General features: G+C 48.0%; 1 protein-coding gene across 3 annotated transcripts in view; it reads right to left on the reverse strand.

The window, feature by feature from the left end:
- The window catches only part of KATNIP (katanin interacting protein), a 201,059-nt gene that overhangs the window by 147,211 nt on the left and 30,356 nt on the right, over positions 1 to 23,492 (reverse strand). For all 3 annotated transcript variants that reach the window (XM_060077977.1, XM_060077978.1, XM_060077979.1), the window contains exon 3: positions 2,713 to 2,789. In XM_060077977.1, the coding sequence (XP_059933960.1) occupies positions 2,713 to 2,789 (77 nt within the window). The remainder of the gene's footprint in view (positions 1 to 2,712; positions 2,790 to 23,492) is intronic.

Genomic DNA, 23,492 nt, shown 5'->3' on the forward strand with positions numbered 1-23,492 from the left:
CACAGGGCGGCAATTGGCTCAGGGATGGGAACGGGGCCCCAGCCAGACCAACGGAGGCCCTCCTCAGCACTTTTGCTGGAACTATTAGGAAAGATGTGCTCTCTTCCCCTCGAGGTGGGATGTTAAGTGTGGGGTTTCCAGTGGCTGCCTTGACCTCCGTGAGGCAAGTACCTGCCTGAGATGATTCCAACATGAGAAAACAGAACTGAGACATGGAGAGTGACTGATTTCAGTGACCCAGTTTGAGTGCCTGGATCCAACTATGCCTGAAGCCAGTGTATCATCCTGGATTTGTTAATTTCACAAGTCAATACGTTTCGTTGTTTAAAGTCATTTACCTTGGGTTCCTGTCCCTTCAAGCAAAGGAGCACTAACTAATACAGTCTGTGTCTCCCTCATTGCAATGTTCTCCTTCATACCAGTGGTAATGCTAGGCACTGAGTCAGGTACTCAAGGAATCCTGCTGAATGAATAGAAGAATAATGTCACCAGCATCTTGTGGGCAGCTGTGTTCTGGGCAGATGTCTAAGAACTCAGCCCAGTGATTGCACACCCCCTTCTTGGGTCACAAGGCAATGCAGATAAGCAGCCCGGGTTTTCACCTTCCTCTGTGCCCAATATAAAGTTCAGAGGCTGGTTTTCTAGCCAGTCTTATAACTACATTTCCAAGTCAATTTCAGTTTATTCCCACAAAACTCCTCCGTAGTGAACTTAAGAGCCATTGGCAACCCTGGCAGGTTTCTCTCCTTTTGATTATTGATGACAATGTCGAACAAAACACAAATAAGAAAGCACCGCCCAGCTCCACCACTTCCTGGCTGCAGGACCGTGGGCAAATTGCTTGCTGTCCTGGTCTCCGCTTCCTTATCTGTAAAATAGGTGCAATAACTGTACCGACGGGGTTGAGGTGCCTGCCACACAGATGGCACTCCAGCAAAGGTGCCTTTTCAGGCTTCATCTGATGACAGCTCAGGGGCACTCCCACTCTGCAGGTCTCCACTTGGAGGTGTTCTCGCTCTACTTTCTCATTTCCTGTCATCAAGCCAGCTCGCTCTTGGTGACAACGCGTCCCCCCAATTGCACGGCAGCTCCATGCTGACGTATTTTTTAATGGCCTTTGTGTTGCAACCTCATCTCTGGATCTGTTCAGCTATGTTATTGGTCGGTGCCCTTTGATCACGCACGTATTGATCTCTCGATTAATGAGAAGCAATTTGCTCATAAAGAACTATGACACTCTCCTCCCAGACAAGTCACATGTATATGATTCAATGATCGCCCAGGTGTTCAGTGGCACCATCCAGCCTGCCAGAAACTGAATAAAAACATTCTGTTCCTGGCATTAATGATGATAAAAACCCACACAGGTCTAATCAGCACAAGCCTGGGTTTGAGGCTGCCCCTTGGATGGAGAGAGATGAGTGCAGAGCAGCTGGGCACATGGGATGTTGCCTGGCATTTCTGGCGCGTCCTGGAGAGTTGATCTATTCAGAAGTTCTCTACGCGGGGGCGGGACCGCCTTGCAAGGAGGCATCTGGAATGCGGGCAGGTATTGTTGTCATAGATACTGGGGGTCTTAGTGGAATTAAGTAAAGGGGTGGGTAGGCAGGGACGCTAAACTCCTACAACACATGGGACAATTCCGCACCATAAAAACTTGCCCCATGTGACATGCCACCGGGGCCCCAGTTGACAAGCACCGGGAATCCAGCCCATCAAACAAGGGCTGAATTCACATTCAGAATAACAACCCGCAGACTCTCTTACCTACAAGACCCCAAGCCCAGCCCACAACACAAAGCCCCACATTAGTACCCCTGTCCTTCCCCCTCCTGCAGATCTGTCTGGGGGGCCTGCGGTATTCCTCTGTTTGTTTTGTGCTTTGATTTGAATTCATTACCAACATTTTAAAACTCAGGAGATTTCACCACACAAATCCAGATTTCCAGCTTCTCTGGCCACCTTGGAGGATATGGACCCCTTGGCCCGTGAGAGTTCCAGGTGCCCACTGTCCCCACTGAGCCAGCTTCACTCCCCGCCTGTCCCCTCCTAGCATCGGAGTTTGCAAACCCAGCTTTCTGTAGGGTTCCAGGCCTGAAGACAAACCACAGTGAACTGCAAATGAACTTGTGTAGCCCTGCAAAGTCACGGAGGACATGATACCCACTCTCTTTCAAACCAGACCACAAGCCTTGACCCCAGTCACTACACATGGCATGGCTGCAGGCTTTTGTAAGAACCAGCACTTCAGAGTCAAAATCAGGACTGACTTAACTTTAAATGACATCAACCAACTTCAAACACAAGTGTAAAAGGACTCCTCCTTTATACAACAAGGCATGATTACGGGCTCAGATTTCCAGGGACCTTCAAAGCCGGTGAGATCACAGGCTGGCCTATTCAGGTGACTAATGCACAGGCCCTGCCAAATTCTAGCTTTTCACAGCAAACCCGGCTTCTCCCAGAACCGAAGCAGGGAAGCGAGAGGCGGCCCTGACAGGTCGAACAGTTTGCTACAGCTCAACCAGAAGATGCAATTAAATCGGTGAATGGAGAAATAGGAACTGGGATGGCGGATATTATTCCAAGATTCTGAGTGGAGGGTGACTGCATGCCATTCCTATGTGAAAAAGCCTGCATGCTGTTAATAAATCTAAATAGGATTTTGATTTGGCTAATATTAAGGGCAGCCGTTGAGCGGCTTCATCTTACCGGTTCCTCTGCTGGAGCAATATTAAATACTCATCGTGTTTCTCATCAAAGTCTGTCACCATGTCCTTAGTGTAACCCTGAAATGAAGAAACAGAGCGGTGTGATATCGGAATGCAGGGAAGCTTTACTGAAGCCTGGGTACAGCACACACCACACAGGAGGCCGAGAGGCAGGGAGGCTGACCTTGACGAAGGCCCAGCTCCCTGGGCACACCACCCTGGTGACCCAGAGACTGTCTTATGGGCCACTGGGTCTTGAACATACACAACTAACAATCTACGAAAAGGAGAAGGTCGATTCCCCAGCCTTGCCACTGTTCTCTCCTCCCATGTCCTATAAAATCAAGGACTCTGAGAAGACTTGGGCTTTACGGTTTTCTCCACACTCATGATTTTGTGATCTCAGTTGTCCCAACCAGATGGAACCCAGATCAGTTGTTTAAGAGGGGAAGCTCATCTTTCTCTTGCCATTGTAAGAAAAACGCATGCTTATTATAAACAACTCAGTCATTACAAAAATATATGACCCCCCCAAAAAAATATATGACCCAAAGAATGAAGGCTCCTTTAAAGCAGACATTTGTGGTTTCCTCCTTCCTCTTCCGGCCACAGAACTCTGAGTTTCTTCGGGGGAACCATTCGGCCCCCTTTTTTTAGTTCACTGGCTTCCTTAGATGCCCTTGAAAGTTCCTTTGGTCTCCTCTTGGGTCACATGACCTTGGCCTTGGTCTCAACCATCAACATAGTTCTTCCCTCAGCCACAACGATTCACTAGTCTAGGGATGAGCCATGGCCTGAGCACGGCCCTTGAAAGTCAGCCCTGGGACTTCGCTAATACTCCTGGGGAAAAAGCTGTTCTCTTTCCACTGGGGTGCTAAAGTGATGAGATGCAGGCCTGGAATTGCCTGAGAATGAAGTCAGGAAAGAAGACAGCAGATCCCAGAGATGGAGAGAGAGAGATTCCCAGTGACATAATTTGAGCCCCTGGATCCACCCATGCCTGAAGAAGTACTGGAACAACTTAGTTATTGCTTTAAAGTTTCAGCTGAGTTTCTGCCCTTTGTAGCCAAAAGAATTATAAGTCATATACCGTAACCTGACCATTAGAGATACCCCTATTAGAATTTGTTACAGCTTTATGGAGGGATAATAAATGTATAATAAACTATACATATTAAAAGCAACATGTATATACCAGTAAAACCCCCATTACAATCTGATACATATTTCTCTAGATGTTTTTCTTTGTTTACAATATACATATATTCATATTTATAAATACACACACAAACACACACATTCTTTTAAACAAAAGTAAGATGATACTGTAAACAATGCTTTGCAATTTTCTATGTTTCTTAACTAACTTTTTGCCAAGGAATGGATTAAAGGGACAATATCAGCTGCATTCTAGTCACAAGTCACAGGGATTAAGTGTTAAATGGCAAGCAAGACATTTGTAAGAGAAACACAATTTGTGTGAAAATCCTAACAATTATCATGGGAAGAAGAAAAAAAAAGAATCTCCATTATTCTCTTCTTAGCACCTCAAAATCTGGCCTTAACCCCACTAATCTACCAGAACTCTCCCCAAGGGTGACTCATAACCTCCTTAAGCAAATATAACAGCTCTTCCCAACTTCATCCTTTTCGTCTGCTCTGGGCCATGGGGAGCTAGCTGTTCCCACCCATCTGTCCCCAAATTCCCCTCCTGTAGCTTCTGCGGTTCTGAATGAGCCTCCCTTCCCTCCTGCGCCTCCTCTGGCTGACTTTCCTCCTTGGCCTTGGACATGGATGGTCACTGTCTCTGTCCACCTCACCTCTCTGGGTCTCTCTCCCTCTTTCTTCTCTTCCTCCAAGGAAATGGGTCCCCTGGATGGGGAAGCCAGAGAGTTACTGCTAGTCCAGGCCTGACAGCCCAGTCCCCTTCTCTCCCCTTTTCCTATAGGACTCCAGGTTGTGGCCATCTGCTTCCCTCTTTCCCTGTCACCCCCACTTTTCCTCCCAGGCTCCCCTCTCTCTGGGCCACCTGGGGACAGGATGCTGTACTCCCATCTTCTCTCACCCGATGTCTCTGAAGCCTCTGGATTTTCCTGGGGTTTTCCGGCTTAGCTAATCTGGCCAATCAGGAAGTGGGGAATAATAAGAAAGGGTGATATTATGAAATCATAAGAAATGTAAACAAACTAGCAATAGGTGTTCCTATTCCTATTTCCCTGGCTTCCTGAGATGCCCAGAGATGTGCCCTTGTCCTCCTCGGGACTGAGCCCTGCCTCACCTTGACTGTGAGAAAAGCCCGTGACCTCCGCCCTCTGGACAGCTGGTTGGTTGCGGGACACTGGGTCTGGAGAGGATTCTCAGTTCCTTCCACAACAACATGTGTACGATGCGGACAGTTGACGCAGCAATTCCATATACATGATTCTCCTTTGATCTTTGCAGCAGCTTTTGAGGTGGTTATTATTACCCCACTTAAGATACAAGGAAACCCATCCCATGCATCTCCCCGGAATACAGATCCTACTCCATGGCAATTTACAGAACCATTTTGAGATATTAAAATGACCACTGATACATTATGGTATGGAATGAAATAGTCAATGACATTTTTAGATGAAATATGAGACTTCAGAGAAATCTCGGCTTGGGGTGGGCTGTCCTGGGCTTTTACCTCAAACCCTCCGGGAATACATTTATTCGCCTCTGCCAGGAGGGAGATGTCATAGGAAAGATTTGAAGAGCTCAGGCATAGATCCAGCCAAACTTCTCACCAGCCCCCTGCTTCTCAAATGCTGATGTGAACACAAATCACCTGGGGATTGTGCTGAAATGCAGGTTCTCCTTCAGCAGGACTGGGAAGGGTCCCAAGCCGACACATCTAACAGGCTCCCAGACAATGCCCGTGGGCCACACTTAGCCAGCAAGGCCCTAGACCAGCCCAGCTTACCCCTCACTATTCACAAAACGCCCACCTCTAATCAGATCAGCACTGAACTTGAACTGTGAAGAATGTGAGCTTTGGAGTCCAGGCCTGGCTCCAAGTCACAACCGTGCTATTTGTTTCCTTATCTATCAAATGGAGTTAACAATAGTACCTGTCTGGTTGGATTTGTCTTTCCTTCACAGGGTCAAAGGTGGGTTGGATGCAATAACAATAAGAAAGCCATAGCACAGTACCTGGCACTTGGGTAGCTCTCAATGAACGGTTAGTTACATTTGCATTTATGGAGTTCCATTATTTAACTAGTACTATCCTGGCCCCTCTCCACTCCCAGTCAGCTCATTGTTATCCCGATGCCTTAATCATTCGATTCCCTTTCCCTCCAGCCTCCACCCAAATCCTCTCCAAGGCCCAGCTCAGCTCCCCAATTCTCCGCGAAGCCTTCCCCTACCATTCTCACCCCTGCTCCCTTCAGCTCATTCTGAAACCCTGCAATTAGTATTAAATTATATACAATACAGCGTGAAACCATATATAATTAAGTGCTGCACTGTAAGCCTTTAACTATATCTATTGCTCACTCATTATCTGGGGATTTGGAGACCTGGAGGTGAGTCCTGAACCCTGCTACTTACTTTCTCTGAGCCTCAGTATCCTCATCTGTAAAAAGGGAATAGTAATAAGGTCTACCTCGCTGCTCTAAGGATTAACTAGGAGAAAAGTAGAAGTAATTTAGGATCCATTTCTTTCTTCTTATTATTGATTCCCCAGCTGGATTATAAATTCCTGGAGCACAGAACTGGGGAAGGAGGGGACCATCATGGGGGAGCCTGGAGTCCTGGGCTCGGGTCTCAGCTTCAACAACATCCAGCTCCGTGATGATAACTGCTAAGGCTGACCAAGTACCCACCTGGTTAACCCTCACCGTGGTCAGACATCAGACACTACCTCTCCCCAGCACGGCATATTTCACTTTGCTGAGGCTTTATTTCTCAGGCTATAAAGCGGAGGCATTAATTAATATTTAAGGCATCCCACAAAGGTGGGAGAAACTTAGAAAGCGCCAGGTTTATCATCACTGTGTTTCAGCAAACACTGACCAAGTGTTTACTGTGTGGCTGTTACCTATGCAATGAGGGTTTAACAAAAAACTGACCCAGCGTGCATTCAGGTTCCGGCGTGCCTGCAGACAGTACCCAACCACCAGCCAGGGGCCGATCTGCACAACTCTGCCCCCATTCCTGTTGTGTGCGGTGTGAAGGGCACCCCCTGCTTTCATGTACCCAGTCAAGCAACACACTCTGGCCAGGGGTCCCTAATATGGGGGATGGCCCGCAGCGGGCTCTGGGGCACCGATTCAACTGAATGCACAAGGGTACTATTCTGGGAAGAGAGTCCATACTTTGATCAGATTACCAAGGGTGTCTGGGGCCAAAAAAGAGACAAGTGATGATAGCAAAATGTATAAAATGTGATGCCAAGGACCTGAAGGAGGGAACAGGGAAGGCTCCTGAGGGCACGGCCAGGCCCAAATCCTTGGCAGTCATCTTCGAAGCGTAACTCACTAACTCACTCTCCCACTCCACGTCCAATCCATCAGCTCCATGTGAAAAATACCATGTATCCAAAAGCTGACCACTTCTCCCCACTTCCCCGCTACCACACTGGTTCGGGACGCTTCACTGGCCTCTGGCTCCCGCCCTCACACCTACAGTCCGTTCTCCTTTCTACAGCCGGGGGTCCTGATGAAAGGGAAGTCGAATCACGTCACTTCTCTGCTCTGGACTCTGCACGGGTCCCAGCGGCCACCAGGCCCTGCCCATTGGGCCTCCATCCACGTCCCTGACCTTCTCCCACTGCTCCACCCTCCTCCTCATCACTCCAGTACCCGCAACACCCAGCATGTGCCCACCTCAGGGCCTTAGACCCACCATTCCTTCCCCCAGGTAAATACCCAGATTCCTCACCTCCTCAAGGCTTGTCTTAGATCTTACCATCTCGGGGAGGTCCTCCCCAGCCATCCTATTTAAAATTGCAAGCTGTGCGTGCACGTGTGCGCACACGTGCACACACACACACATACACACATACACACACTCCCAACCGCTTGCTAATAATCTCTACTTTATCTTGTTCATCAAGCCTTTTATTTATTGGGCCATCCCCTGCATTAGAATGGAAATTTCAGGAAGGCAGGGACTGCGCCTGTTTTGATTATTGGTGTATTCCAAGCCCCTAGGACATTGTCTGGCACACAATGGGCCCTAAATGAATAAATAAGGAGACATCTGAGCTGAGATTTGAAAGTTGAAAGGTTTGCTGGGCAATAAGAGAAAGGCATTCCAGGCAGCAGGAGCAGCACAGGCAAAGGTTTGGGGGCCTGAAAAAGCCTGAAACGTTCATGGATTGGCCAGAAGTTGGGTTTGACTAGAGTGATGGGTGCCGGGGAGGCGTGAGTTAAGTACGGGAAAAGGTTTAAGGAATTTGGACGTGATGCGAAAGCAAAGTCCCACTGCCAGTACTGTTATCCTTATCATTTTTATCCCTAATGCTGGCCCCAGAGATGGTGTAGAATTTTATCAATGGCCATATTATTAATTCTCTCTGGGGGAAAAAGAAATGGAATTGGAGAGAAAGGCCAAGAATCAGTTATGCTTAAAGGAACTCGATACAGTCTGTATTTCAGGGATCACGTATTCCTCTGAGGCCAGAATATTGGAATTCTCCTAAACAGGGTTGATTTAGCGAGTGCCAGAGCCTGAGCTGCATTAACGAGCAGCTTAGAGCATAGGGTTGGTTTCCAGGGCTGGAGGACATTGAGGACCTGACTTTGTAGGTGTCAAGTCCCAGCGGAGAAGAACAATAACTTGGAATGGTTTAATAATGAGCTGTGAACACACTGTGTCGGGGGCACCACAGAGGGGGCACCACAGAGTTCTCGAAGCACTTCTGCACACCTGACTGACTACTCCACCTGCCCTGCCCCTCCCCCCCCCCAAATGCCACATCTTAACTGAGGGATGATTTATGAGCGACAAGCGAGGTTACTGCAGCCCAGTCTTCCGGCCGCTTTAATGACCATTTATGAGGCTCTCTGTGGTGCTTATTGTGGGTGTCTGCAATAATGCTATGCCCTGGGGTCATTATCCTCATTTTACAGAGGAGGAAACTGAGGCTTGGAAAGCTGAAGCGAATTGCCCAAGGGCCATGTCCAAGTGGAGACAGTGGACATTTGTTGTTTCTGTCGGTCTAGCATCTATTCATTTTCTTCTAGTTACATCGTCTTGGTCTTCCTTTGGGAAACCACATCTCCTCCACTCTCAATCCACGTGGTGTGGGTGGAAATAACACTGCTGGCACTTCAAGGGCGAGCACATGACAGAGGCCTGGCCACTCAAGGCCAGGCGAGTCTGGCTAGTCCGTTTCCCTGGCCATGTGACTGGTTTAGGACTAGGCACGTGCCCAAAGCCAGGTCAACAGACTCAACCCAGGGATTGGTTGAATCTGCTGGAAAAGTCCCTCTTCCTCTTCCCCCGGAATTATTAGCTGATGTGAGCTGAGAGCTACAAGGGCCACCAAAAGGAAGAAGTTATTATTATTATTAATTTTTTTTTTTTTGCGGTACGCGGGCCTCTCACTGTTGTGGCCTCTCCCGTTGCGGAGCACAGGCTCCGGAAGCGCAGGCTCAGCGGCCATGGCTCACGGGCCCAGCCGCTCCGCGGCATGTGGAATCTTCCCGGACCGGGGCACGAACCCGCGTCCCCTGCATCGGCAGGCGGACTCTCAACCACTGTGCCACCAGGGAAGCCTGGAAGAAGTTACTTTTTAATCAACTGATTAGGTTCACTATTATGCATGTCCTTCTATGTTCCATGAAGAGATCTGTCCAAGAGTGACACCAACATAGAGGGAGCAGAATTGAGGACACAGAGAGACAGACCAGATAGAAAGTAGAACTTCTTAACCGTGTTCAATCCCCGTAACCAGCCCCGTGTGGAGCCAGCACTATCTTGGACTTTTAAGTCACAAGAGCTAATACATTCCTTTCTTCACTCAAGCCACTTTGAATTGTGTGTGTGTGTGTGTGTGTATGACTCACACTTGAGTGAGTTCTCGGTGGTACAGTGGAAGAACTAATACTCAGAGGTGTCTGAATCTGAAGTCTCTGCTGTGTCCTACGGCCAGAGGAGCATTTAGTAGAGGATTAAAATAATTCCTTAATGAGTATTCTCAACGATGGCCCTAAGCCCACAGAAAGCGACAATCCAAATGTATCTCACAGTACAAAACTCCTACTCTTCCTTCAAAACCCACCCCAGTGTTCTCCCAGTGATTCTGTTCTTTGTGTCCCGGTGCTGTATAGTAAGTCCTTAATGCATATTAGTTGAATGAAAAGGTATAGTTCTGAGTTTGTTTTTTGAGGCTTTTGCTGACACATCAGATGTACTCCCATCCTCAAAACAAGAACAATAAATACTCCACATTTAGTATGCTTACATTGCAAGACCTAAAGCAATGGCTGAGACTGCCTCCTAGAGGTGGATCAAAACAACACAAACACTGAAGCAAAGATTGGAGTGTTGCATGCCCTGGGTAGATGTGCCAATAAAATCACATGCTATTCGCAAACCAGGTGGATAATCCAAAGAAGACTTTGGGTTATTTCTCAAATACCTATGCACCATTATTTACTGCAACCAATGTACACCTTGAGGTTTGATACTTAGTTTCAGGTTCGTAGAATATTGATGCAGATCCAGAATCTAGGGCTTCCTCCTGGTCTCCAGGACACGGTACGCTGTATATTTATGAAAATGTTTTTCTTCCACGGCTATCTAAAAAATCATTTTCAATACATAGCCACTAGAAAATAATTAATGTTTCTTTGTATTCTCAGAAAAGTTTCCTTGTAAGACGGCAATGTGTATTATAAACTATCTTTTAGGCTGGCAAATATAGATTTTTCTTTTTTTAATCTTGAATGAGCTTGCTTTAAAAAGGAAACTTTATATTAATGCCATAAATGGAAAATCATTATCGCCTGCCATAAACAGAAGGCAAACAGAAATACGGCCCTACTGAAATAGCACGTTTACATGCCACCTGCAGTGCTGTGCAAGTGTGCAAACCACATACTGGGAAGCTCGGTGCCTGAAATCCCACATCCACACAACCCCGAGAGGCGGGAGGCGCTGACCTCATCTCCCCAATTCATTTGTTCACTCAATATTTATTGAACACCTCTTCTGGACACACAGTGGGCACATCAAAGTCTCCACTATCATGGAGCTCACATTCTAGCAAGAGGAGACAAGTAATTAAAAAAAAAAAAGTAAATATATAGTATGTCAAATGATGCTCAGTGCTACAGAAAATAGGAGGTAGAGAAAAACAGAGGGAGTGGGGAGAGAGGTGCTATTTTAGCCAGGGGGTCAGAGAAGGCCTCTGGTGAAATGACATTTGAGCAGAGACTGAAGGAAGTGGAGGAGAGGAACCCCTGTGGGAATCTGGACAAAGGGGGTTTCCAGGTGGCAGGAACAGCAAGTGCAAAGGCCCTGAGATGGGGGCGGAGGCCACGGTGAGGACTCTGGTCTTACTATGAGGTGACCAGGAGGCTAGTGGAGGGTTTTGAGCAGACCTGCCATGGGCTGAGGCTGTTCCCACAGTCCACCCTGAGGAGAGTTCGGGAGGGGACGTAGGCCTGCAGGGCCCACTGGAAGCCCAGTAGTGTAAACAGCCTCTGACTGCTAAGGAGGGAACAAGGCACGCCTGCTCTTGAACTCCCAGACTGGTGCTAAACTGATTTAGGGCGGCTGTTACCTGTCAGAGCCTCTAATCCCACAGCACCCGTCACTTGGCCTGATGGGAGGAGAGAGGCGGCCTGGGTGGAATTTTCCCTCCAATCTCTGCCTCCACCACCTGATTTGCACCCAAGAATTTTTCCTTCTAACGGAATGAACCTCTCACAGAGCGCATCCATCACCAGGACCTTACCTATCACCTCCTGCCCAGCAAGCTGGGCTTCCTGAGTGGACGCTCTCCTCCCAGGGCTGCCCCCACCGCCCCCTAAAGGGGGAGCACTCAGGGCCCCTCCCCACTGATTCAACAAAGACTCCTTGAGCTTCTCCTATGGGTTGGGTGCTGCGCTAAGGGCCCGAGACAGAGATGGATGTAATCTGGCTCCACTACCCTCCTGAGCTCATTCCCACCTCCCGCACCCCCCTCAGCCCAACAGCTCTTCAGGCTGTTTCTCAGAGAGGCCCCTTCCTCCTCAGGGCCGAGGCACTTGCTCTTCCCCCTGCCCGGATGGCTTCCTCTTGTTCATGGGCATGTGTGGCCCTTCTTGGGGCCTCTTCTGACTGTCCCCGGCCTTCTCAGCCTCCTCGACGTGGCAGTACTTCCCTCTTTGCAAGTATCTCTGTTTGTTTGTTTGTGGTTCCCCTGCTGGGATGCCAGACCCATGAGGGCAGGGCCAGCGTATTTGTGGAAAGGAAGGAATGAGGAGGAAGAGAAATAGAGGGAGGCAGGAAGGCAAGATCCCTGTCCTCAAGGAAATTAGAGGAGCAGCAAAGACACTGCTCTGAGGCCATGGAGTAGGTGCTGTGCCGGGGGCGGTGGGTGGAGAGGACGGGTCCTTGGCATCGCTCCAGGGCGGGGCAGGCCCTGCAGAGGAGAGGACAGGTGCCGACACTAAGGAGCTCAGAGGGGGACGGGGTGGGCAGGGCATCCGGGCGGGAACAGCGTGTGCAAAGGCCCAGTGCCAGGAGACCCTGGGAGCTCATCTCGGGGCTGGGATGGAGAGTGGTCAGAGCATGTTGGTTGATCGCAGGGGAGAGCCCTGGCTTCCGACATTCCAGCCAGCTTAAAGCCCGATGAGGGACAAAGCCTGTTTGTGCCAATAACAGGTGCTGAGTGGTGGAGAAAGCCAGGAAGGGAGTGAAACGTTCTGCTCAAGTCTAGGGCAGTGCAGTGGGGCTCAGGGTCCCCATTTTGATGTTGTCTCACACACTAGTCAAGATTTCTGCCGTGTGAGATCCTGGAGATCCAGGAATGTAAAGGAGATGGTTCGCCCCGCCCCCATCTCCTCCCTGATCACGTGGGGCTGTGATCCTTTCCTCCCTCCCTCCCTCCGTCTCCCCTTCCCCCCTTTAGGTTGATTGAGCACCTCCTATTTCACATGGGGACAAGTTCCCTTGCCTTAGGGAATGGACCATCTAGGGAGGGAGGCCAACTTGAAGCAAACGACCCCACCACCAAAGTACATCGTCAGCCATTTCTGGAGGTAGGTGTGTGGTACCTTGAGAGGTTTTCAATGGGAAACACGACTGTGGCAGGGAGGTGAGGTGACGCTCCATGGAAGGGTGACAACAACCGCGATGTGAAGGACGAACAAGTTAACTTACAGGCGCAGAGCAGGGTGTGCTCTAAGCAAAATGAACGCATGTGTGAAGGCCACGTGGTGAGAGGGAGCAGAGAGTAAGTGAGACAAGCTGGGATGTGGGACCCTTTGCTGCAGTGCTGCAGTGCTGCAGTGCTTGCACCTGGACAAATGTCTCCTCAAGCTACAAATTACAAAGAAACTATAAGGGACTAAAAATAACTGCGTGCATGTGCAGTTGGGGCAAATTATAGACAAAAAGATACAGAAAGACCAAAAAAAGCCCCAACTGACACTTCTGAAGGGCCGGGAGCAAAAGCAGGGTACTGCGCATGCCCCCTGCACTCACCACCTAAGGGGTGAGCAAACCAACTAAGCCACGCCTCCGACCCCACCCCTGGACACACCACTACCCTCACCCCATACAGAGTACCAGCTCCCCCACCACACACCTCGGGGAGCAAGTAAGGGGACCTGTTACTTGTTCTTACTCCTTCCGGCGGCTGCAGGGGCCTCAGTAAAGCCTTGCCTGAATTTCTTGTCTGGCCTCTAGTCAATTTCTATTGCTTGGGGAAGGCCAAGAACCCTGGTCGGTATCAAGAGGGACAAGGAATGACAGAGGGGCTGGAGCCGGGGGGCAGGGGAGCAGGGGTTGACTCGGGACTGAGCGGGCAAGACCACCATGTGGGCCACAGCAGGGAGTTTTTCCCTTAAGCCCAGACCAATGGGAAGCCACGTGAGGTTACTGGGGTAGAGGGTGGAGGTTGGAGTGAGAGGCACCTGGGAGTGGGAGCTGTGGGTGTTCCGACAAGAGGTGTCAGCCACATGGAGGAAGCAGGGAGAACATGCTTCCAAGGTGAGGGCGGAGGACTTGGTGATGGGCTGGAAAAAGGAGGCGAGGAAGAACGAAGTATTGATGATTGTGCAGCTTCTGGCCTGGGTAACTGGAGGGACAGTGGTGCCATTCTTGGAGAGGTGAGGAGGTCAGGGAGGGGCGGGGCTGAGTTTGGTTTGGAGCAGTCGTGTGGATACTCTGAGGCACCCAAGAGGCGCAGTTCGTGGACTGGAGGTTGGAATGTATAGGTTTGGGGTTCAAGGTGCATCACACAGTTAAGATGCCCCTTCCTCCCTGCTCACCCCCATCCCAGGCTGGGTTACACCCTCCCTCAGCTGTGCTCCTGAAGCATCTTCACAGACTGTTCCCTGTCAGGACACTGATGAAAGCCACCATGGACATGGGCCTAGGTGTGTAGAGTGGACTCTGTGCTACAGGCCCAGATCACCCACTCACACCCCAGCTGCTGGGAGCTGTGTCCCTTCCCAGAGAGAAGCCTGCCTTGCCCCAGGTTATTCCTGATCTCTGATACTGATTAATGACAAGGGTACAAAGACCCAGGCTCCTTGCCTCAACTGGGAACATCTCTGAAGGGCCACCCATCCCCACCGCTCCCTGTGGGGTCAGCAAGGCTGGCATCACAGTTCAGCTCCTCCCTCTGTCCAACCCTGCTTCCCTCATCCTCACAGGTGTTGTTCCTGAGAGCCCTCCCCAGTCAGCCTCCTGCACGCACATCTCCATCCCACAGTCTGCTTCCTGGGGACTGACAGCAGTTACTTGACCATGAACTCCCAGGGCAGGGCTGAATCTTGTTACATCAAAGGCCATTGGTAAACGCAAACTGAATTGAATGGACAGTCCCGACTCAGCCAGGACTCCCCACAATGGTCCTGAATTCAAACAGGACAGACCCAAGTCCCCCAAAAATGAATTCCTCGGACCATGGGGCCCCATATTTAATTCTGAAACATGGTTGCCATGAGGGTGTGTGACATAGGTCCTCAATTTCCAGGCCTTAGGTCGACAGCTAAACAGCCAAGTTGGGTGGTCAGGGCTCGGCTGTGAAGCCAGGCACCTGGGTAAGAATCCCATCAGGCTCTTTTGAGTGGGAAAAGATACTTGTTCCTAAGTTTCCTCAGCTGTCAAACTGGGATGCCATCCTAGCGGTGTTGTTCATAATAGCCCCCAAAGTGGAAGCAACCCAACTGTTCATCAATGGATGAATGGATAAACAGGCTGTGGCATATCCATACAATGGAATATCATCTGGTCATAGAAAGGAATAAAGCACAGGCACATGTCACCACATGGATGACCCTGAGAACATTATGCTAAGTGAAAGAAGCCAGACATAAAAGGCTACATATTGTATGATTTCATATATATGAAAGGTCCAAAATAGGCAAATCCACAGAGACAGAAAGTATCAGTAGATTAGTGGTTGCCAGGGAATGGGGGAAAGAGGAAGTGGGAGTGACTGCTAACAGGTACAGGGTTTCTATATGGGGTGATCTAAATGTTTTGGAACTAAATAGCAGTGATGGTTGCATAGCTTTGCGAATATCACTGAATTGTACACTTTTTTTAAAAAATTTGCTGCACCGTGAGGCACGCGGATGTTAATTCCTCGATCAGGGATTGAACCTGTGCCACCTGCAGTGGAAGTGCGGAGTCTTAACCACTGGACCGCCAGGGAAGTCCCAGAATTGTACACTTTAAAATGGTGAATTTTGTGTTACATAAATTGCATCTCAATTAAAAAAGGCAAAAAAAAAAAAAGTGGGATGACGATTAAAAGCATCCACCTTATAAACACAAAATATTTAGAATATTGCCTGGTGTGTAATACGTGCTCGATAAATGTTAGCAATGAAGATGATGCTGATGAGAAATATTTCGAAGTTTCTAATTACAATGGCACAAAATCTGAACTTGGAGTTGACCCTAGACCCAGTTCCCTGAGCTAACCCTAAAGGCATTTTATACCACAAAGTTAACACCCGCCTGAAATTCATGCAAAGAAAAGATGACGTAACTTTTCAAAGGCTGCAACTTTGCTTTTCCCGTGTAGGAAGGGGAGAGCAGCTGGGTGTAGGATTCGGTCTGCCTCAGGAGTGGGACTGCGATCACACCCTAGGAACAGGTGCCAAGCTGGTGACAAACACAACCTTGGGCGTGTACCAACCCTTGAATGTGCCGTCGAGGGTGGCAGGCAAAGGATGCTATCAGGCTGGGGTCAGGATAAGGGGCCCACTGATGGAGGAGTTGGTCTGCTCTAATAAAAATAGCATTTTTATAATGTCTTGATTGGTGTGTTTGTCAAAAGAGGATGACTTCAAGCTGGTGAGGAGGGCCAGGAATAGAAACCGGCTGACAGGGAAGAAGCCAGGCGTGCAGGCTGCAGGAGAGATGGTATTTCATTTGTGCTAATCTATTTTCAGGAGGAAAGAAAGGGATTGGGAGCATCTCTCCCAGCCCCTAAAGTAGCCTGTGTCCTCTCTGAATGTGGGTTCTCAAGAGCAGAACAGCAGCCCACAAATTCCCTGCTTGGCTTCCTGCGCGCTCCTTCCAACCCACAGCCTGCCACTGTGCTTTGCTCGACAACACAGATCCCTGTGGCTTCCCTCATGAAAAACCTGCCACAGCTGGCGAGTAAGGTGACAGAGGCACTTCAGGAAGCAATAGCAGTCTCCACTAAACAAGACAAAACAAAACCCTGAATAGCTTTGGTCTACTCAGACCCAGCCATTTCACTCCTTGGAATCTACCAGAAAGACTCACACAGGTGCCGGAGGAGGAATGTACAAAATGCTAATGCCCTCCATCTGGAAAATGACTAAATAACCCACAGTCTGTCCATAACATACCGTAACAAGTTTAGAAAAATCCGGGTTTGTTTGTAACACCGAGGATGGATCTTGAAGACATAGTTCAGAGAAGAGAGGCAAATGACAAGTTACGAAAGCACATATGACACGTTCATTATGACACCGTTTTGTTAAAATACATACACTCCCCAAATACCACATATATTTTATGGATACACTCGAATATGTGGATGTGCAGAGAAAGGTCTGGAAGGATGCATGCCAAGCTTGTGACAACAATTAGTCCAGGAGGGGAAGGCTGGGATTAGGGAGGGTTGGGAATTGGCACAAGGGACTCCAGGCTTATCTAGAGGGTGAAAAATATTTGCTTAAGGAAGCTGTCTCCTTGTATTACTTGCCTAACTAATGACCTCCATCCATCCACTTCCCTTCTCCAAAAAGTAAGAAAAAAAAAAAAAAAAAGATCAATGGTTCCAACATTCCAGACAGATGCAGCCTGACATGACTTTTCCCCAGAATTCCAGATTCCCATACCCAGCTGCGGGTTCAATCGAGGTCTTAACAGGGTTTAAGCTGAATTCCTGATCTTCCCCCTAAAACCTGCCCCCACTCTCGTGCCCATCTTCGGAGATGACCAATCTCTCTGGTTTTCAGACCAAAACTTAAAGTGCGTCTTGACTCCTCCTCTCTCTCCTCCCCACCCATATCCTGTCCAACCACAGATCCAAGCGACTCCATCTTCACAATGCTTGGGACCTGGCACCTTCTCTGCTCCTCCACTGCTGCCCCCCCAAGTCTGAGCCACCGTCACCTACACAGAGTTTCTGCAACAGCCCCGACAGGTCTCCCCATCTGCCCTTCCCCACTGTCTGTTCTCCACATACAGCCAGGGAGCATATCCTGCTAAAATCGGGTCCTGGCCCTCTTTCACTGAAAATGCTCCCATGACTCCCCTCTCACTCAGACGGAAGCCCAAGTCCTTACTAACGGCCACAAGGCCCTCCACGACCTGGCCTTTGCCCCTCTCCTCGCCTCCCACCACCCTGCCCCTCATTCCCCCAGTTCGGCCTCCACCCTCGGGCCTCTGGACTTTGCTGTCTTCTCTGCCCAAAGCTCTCCCCTCTCACCTCCTCTGGTCTCTGCCGGAGGACCTATATAACATAACAAGCCGCCTAGCAGCCCCCATCCCACTTCCCTGATTTATTTGTTTCCCTGCTACCCTTTATATTTTACTCATTTATTTGCTTGGTGTCTGCCTCTAACCACTGGAATACAAGGGTGTGGATTTGTGTCTGTTTTGTTCACCGAAATCTACAGGCCCCAGGGCAGTGCCTGGCACACAGCAGGCACTTGACAAATATTTGCTAAGTGGATGCATGAACTGATTGCTCTATGCTGGCCATATGTGGTTTACACGTATTATCTCATTAAATCACCACCACAACAACTAACAAAGTAGGTGGTATTATCTCCATTTTACAGTTATGGAAACTGAGGCACAGAGAGTCACCAGTAAAAAAGTGGCAGAGCTGGAATCTGAACCTAGCTTTACTGGGCTCCAAAGTCTGTGCTTATCCTCTTAAGTATCAGGTCCCTCATCAAAGTTGTGTGTGAGTCCTCTGATGGCCAGCACTGAGGCATCTGATGAGTCACCAAAGAAACAAGCAAACCAACCAACCAACCAAGGGTCTCAGAGCCCTGATCTGGGACATGGTGAGGCATTAGGTGGGTGCTTGAGCTGCCCCGCTAGAGACACAGGCCAGCCTTCACCAGCACCAACACAGGCACCGCCCTGGGACCACGTGGCCCAGTGTAAGGAACAGAGCATCAACAATACAAGCTTCAGCATCAGATAAACCAGGATTAAGTCTTGATTCCTCTACTTACTTGCCATGTGACTCTGGGCCTCCCTTTCATTTGTAAAATGTACAAATGTCATGCGGCAGGACTCTGGATGTCGCCTGCCCCATGGCCACCAGGTCACAGCACTGAGACTCCTGGAGGTGATGTCCAGACACTGTGATCCCACCACTGCCGAGAAGCAGGCACCTGACCCAAGCAGAGCCAGTAATCCTGGGGAATTGGGACTAACAGGCTCAGGGAAGATCTGGCTGTTTTCTCAAAAGGGGGAACATGAACTCAGAGTTGCCGGTGGGATTATTTTCTGCCAGGTGAACTGAGAAGCAGAGAAAGCTGGTTTGTACCAAGTGAGAAGAAGGACACGGATACTGACAGATATAAAGATAAGAGCCATAGAGAGAGGATTTTCTGGGACCTTAGGGGCCCCAGGCACTGGTTCAGCATTTTGGACACCATTTTTGTCATCGTGCCACCCAGATGCATCCCTGCCCTTGGCTTCTGGGAAGCACCTGCTTTTTAGAGCTTTGTAATGAAGTAACATAGTTTAAAAAAATAAACTCTATCTTTAGCAGAACAGGGACTAAGTCCTAAGTAATACAAATACTTACTATAGACTTGTTATAAGAAATAAAAATAATATATGAAAAATGCTTACCCCAGTGCCTGGCCTGTAAATAACACCCAATACATGGTTGTTAATATTATTATTATAATCAGGCCACAAGGACAGAGTATTAAAGGAACTGGACAAATTAATCATCTTGCCCAGTCATCTAAATTACTCTTCCCCTGAGGGGTGGCATGCCATGGGGTTCTGTCCTTGGTCGTATCCCAGGCCGTAATTTTTATCAATGGCCAGATCTGGCTGTTGAAGGCTGTTTATTAAGTCTGCAGATGATATTCAGATGGGTAGCACACAAAGTAAACTGGATGACGGAATCTGGGTTCAGATCAATTTCTACGGGCTAGAGATGGATCAAGAACAGGTTGATAAAATGCACCACGGCCAAGGTAAAGGTCCTATACCAGGAGAGGCACTGGAAAAGTCTGCTTGAGAAAAGTTCACGAGACATAGGCAGGGCTTTTAGCTAATGTGTTCAGTATGAGCTAACAGAGTGATGTGGCTGCCAAAAACTGCCACCACCACAGCAAACATGGTGAGAGATAGAAATTTTGTCAGGATCAGCGAGAAGAAGGGAACTAACATGTTTCAGCACCTACTGTGTACCAGGCCCCACCTTAAACACTTGACACACTATCACAATTGATACTTTCATTAACCTATGAGGGGGGTGTTATAATAATTATTTCCATTTGACAGGTGAGGAAACTGAAGTGAAGGAGAAGTGAAGGGACTTGACCAATGTATTGATAGCAGAGACCAGAGTTAGTATTGGAACCCAGTTCTTATTAGAAAGTACACTCCATCTCCGTAGTCTACACTGATCTGTTCATAGTTGGAATATTCAGTTTGGTTCTGACACAGTGTACTTTTAGAAAAAGATGAACTTGTCCAGATGAAGGTGACCAGGAAGGTGAAAACTCTAATGAGAAGTCACCTTGAGACTGAATCAAGTTGGGAAGACCAAGAGCAAGTACCCACATCAGCCTCTCCCACCCAAGTCCACAGAAATGACACCACTTAAAATTCATAAGAGCACAGGAAGATATGGAGGGGTGCTACTGGCAGCTTTAAAATGTTGAGAAACTCCTGAGAAATGGATGGCAGACAGAACTGGATTAATGAAAAGAAGCACAGGCCAAATCCGAAGCTAGAAAGGACTGCTGGGATAGGGGAAGGTGGTCTTAGGCTACTCCAAACCTAGAGGCAACACATTCTCCAGGGAGAGGAGGGGGCCTAAGGTCAAAGGTCAAACAGACTGATTGAGAATGCCTGTGGGGATGCTAGGAAGTGGCCCTTCAATCCACCCAGCTTGTAGGAGCTGTGACTGTGGGTCTCTGGGACAGAAAGGCAGGACGTGTCCAGAAGGAAAAGGAAGATTCTGTGCTCAGAAGACACACTATTAGCATCACACTGCTTGTGGCAATTTCCACCCCTCTGTCCACAATCACTGGCAGCAAATTCGAGTAAAAAGAAATAGCATCCACAGAGAAGAAAACAGGGGATCAGATTACATAGAAGAACACATATTCACAAATCACCAAACATTCCAGGAAAACTCACACCATGAAAGAGAAGAGCCAACTCAACAGACGGAACTAACAACCAAAGAAACAGAGATAATGATGCAAGCAGAGATATTACAAATACATTTAATATTCTTAGAGAGATAAGAGAGGACGTTGACTCCATCAAACAAGAGCAACCTACTATGCAAAAGAATTAGAAATCATGAATAAAATATTTAATCATCAAAATCAGAAAAAATCAAAAGTTAATGAAGAACTGAATAGATACAGTTATAGAGAAAATTACTGAGCTGGAATATCAGGTAGAGGTATTTCCCCCCAAAACACAGGAATAACACAAAGAGTACTGGCAAAAACAGCATAGGCTGGGCCTCCCTGGTGGCGCAAGTGGTTGAGAGTCCGCCTGCCGATGCAGGGGATACGGGTTCGTGCCCCGGTCTGGGAGGATCCCATATGCCGCGGAGCGGCTGGGCCCGTGAGCCATGGCCGCTGAGCCTGCGCGTCCGGAGCCTGTGCTCCGCAGCGGGAGAGGCCACAGCAGTGAGAGGCCCGCATACCGCAAAAAAAAAAAAAAAAAAAAAAAAAAAAAAAACAGCATAGGCTGTTAATACCCACTATTAGCAAGGTTTTAGAGAGTCCAGCATTTCTCAAATATTTTTAGCAGGAGTATAAATTATTAGTTTTTTCTTATGAGGCTATTTCTAGATGTCTTGCCACATGAGCCAAACAAATCCCTGTTGTTAAGCCAAGGGTCAGCAAATTATATCCCACAGGGCAAATCTGTCCCACTGCCTATTTTTGTCAATAAAACTTTACTGGAACACAGACACACTCATTAATTGACACATTGACTATGGCTGTTTTCATACTACAATGACAGAACTGAGTAGTTGTGACAGAGACAGTGTGGCCTTTTACATAAAAAATTTGCTGATCCCTGGTTTAGGCCATTGTTAGTTGGGTTTCCTGTTCTTTGCAGCCAAATGCACTCCCAACTGAAACAATGACTAGAATTGTATAAATAGAAAAAAGCCCAGAAAGATGAACATCCTACTGATAATAGGTTGTTTCTAGAAAGGGGAATTAAGTTGGGGTATGTTTGAGAGCAAAGTTTATTTAATGGGCAAACTTGAAAATTTAAAAATAATGACAACTAAATTATTCTAAAAATTTGCAATTTAATTTTTCTAATGAAAGAATAACTGAAGGTTTAATACCACAGTGGTAAAGAGTGAATTACTGATACATTTTAAAACATGGGGCTTCCCTGGTGGCGCAGTGGTTAAGAATCCGCCTGCCAATGCAGGGGACATGGGTTCAAGCCCTGGTCCGGGAAGATCCCACATGCCACGGAGCAACTAAGCCCGTGTGCCACAACTACTGAGCCTGTACTCTAGAGCCCATGAGCCACAACTACTGAAGCCCATACGGCTAGAGCCCGTGCTCCACAACAAGAGAAGCCACCGCAAGGAGAAGCCTGTGCACTGCAATGAAGAGTAGCCCCCGCTCACCGCAACTAGAGAAAGCCCGCGTGCAGCAACAAAGACCCAACGCAGCCAAAAATAAAGAAATAAAATAAATAAATTTATTTTAAAAAATGGATGAATCTTACAGATATGTTTAACAGAAACAAAAAGACAAAAAAAGTGCTTACTCTGTGAATCCATTTATATGAAGTTCAAATACAGGCAAAACTAATCTATGCTATTAGAGCCAAGATAGTGGTTACTCTTGGAGAGGTGTAGTAACTGGAAGGTGGCATGAAGATGCCTCCTGCATTGCTAGGAATGTTCCATATTTTGATGTGGGTAGTGCTAACACAGGAGTATTCATACATGAAAATTCACAAAACTGTATGCCAAAGATTATCCCCTTTATTGTATATGTTATACCTCAATAAATAAAAAAAAACTGATAAAGAATAATAGAAGGGGGCTTCCCTGGTGGTGCAGTGGTTGAGAGTCCGCCTGCCGATGCAGGGGACGCGGGTTCGTGCCCCGGTCCGGGAAGATCCCACATGCCGTGAAGCGGCTGGGCCCGTGAGCCATGGCCGCTGAGCCTGCGTGTCCGGAGCCTGTGCTCCGCAACGGGAGAGGCCACAACAGTGAGAGGCCCGCGTACCACAAAAAAAAAAAAAAAAAAAAGAATAATAGAAGGTAGGCATTTCTAATTGTCTCTTACTATGATCCTAATCCTGAAATATATATAGTTGCATAGGGAAAAGCTAGAAGGGGGGAAAAAAAAGTAAGAGTAATTATATAGGTGGTAGGATAAGGACTAATTTTTGTAGCTTTCTGCTTCTTCTATTTTTCTACAATCAACATGCATCAGTTCTGGAATCAGAAAGAGATTAAAAATGTCTAATGCTGGCCCCACTGAGGCAAATGCCTACAAATGTGAACTATACTGACCCTGCCTCCCCCAGCTACCCCAGCTGATGGAACATTCTATGAAGGGGACCCAGTGGTGGGACTATTGTTATAGCTATAATTGTAATGCTGTTGTTATAGCATTGTTATAGCATACATTTAAAGAGCACTTACAGGTATGGTCCTAAATACTTCATGTGTATTATTTAATTCTCTCAGCAACCCCATGAGGTGGCACTATGCTTTCAGCTCCATTCTGCAGACAGAAACTGAAGCACAGAGAGGTTATGTAAAGTGTCAAAGACCACACAGCGAATTAAGAGAGAACCAGGATGCAAACCCAAGCAGTCCGACCTGGACCCCTTCTCTACCCTTGACTAGTCTTGCCATTCCGTCTCTCATGTGCCAAGCCATCTCCC

The sequence above is a fragment of the Mesoplodon densirostris genome, chromosome 16 (assembly GCF_025265405.1).
Source record: "Mesoplodon densirostris isolate mMesDen1 chromosome 16, mMesDen1 primary haplotype, whole genome shotgun sequence".
NCBI lineage: Eukaryota > Metazoa > Chordata > Mammalia > Artiodactyla > Ziphiidae > Mesoplodon > Mesoplodon densirostris.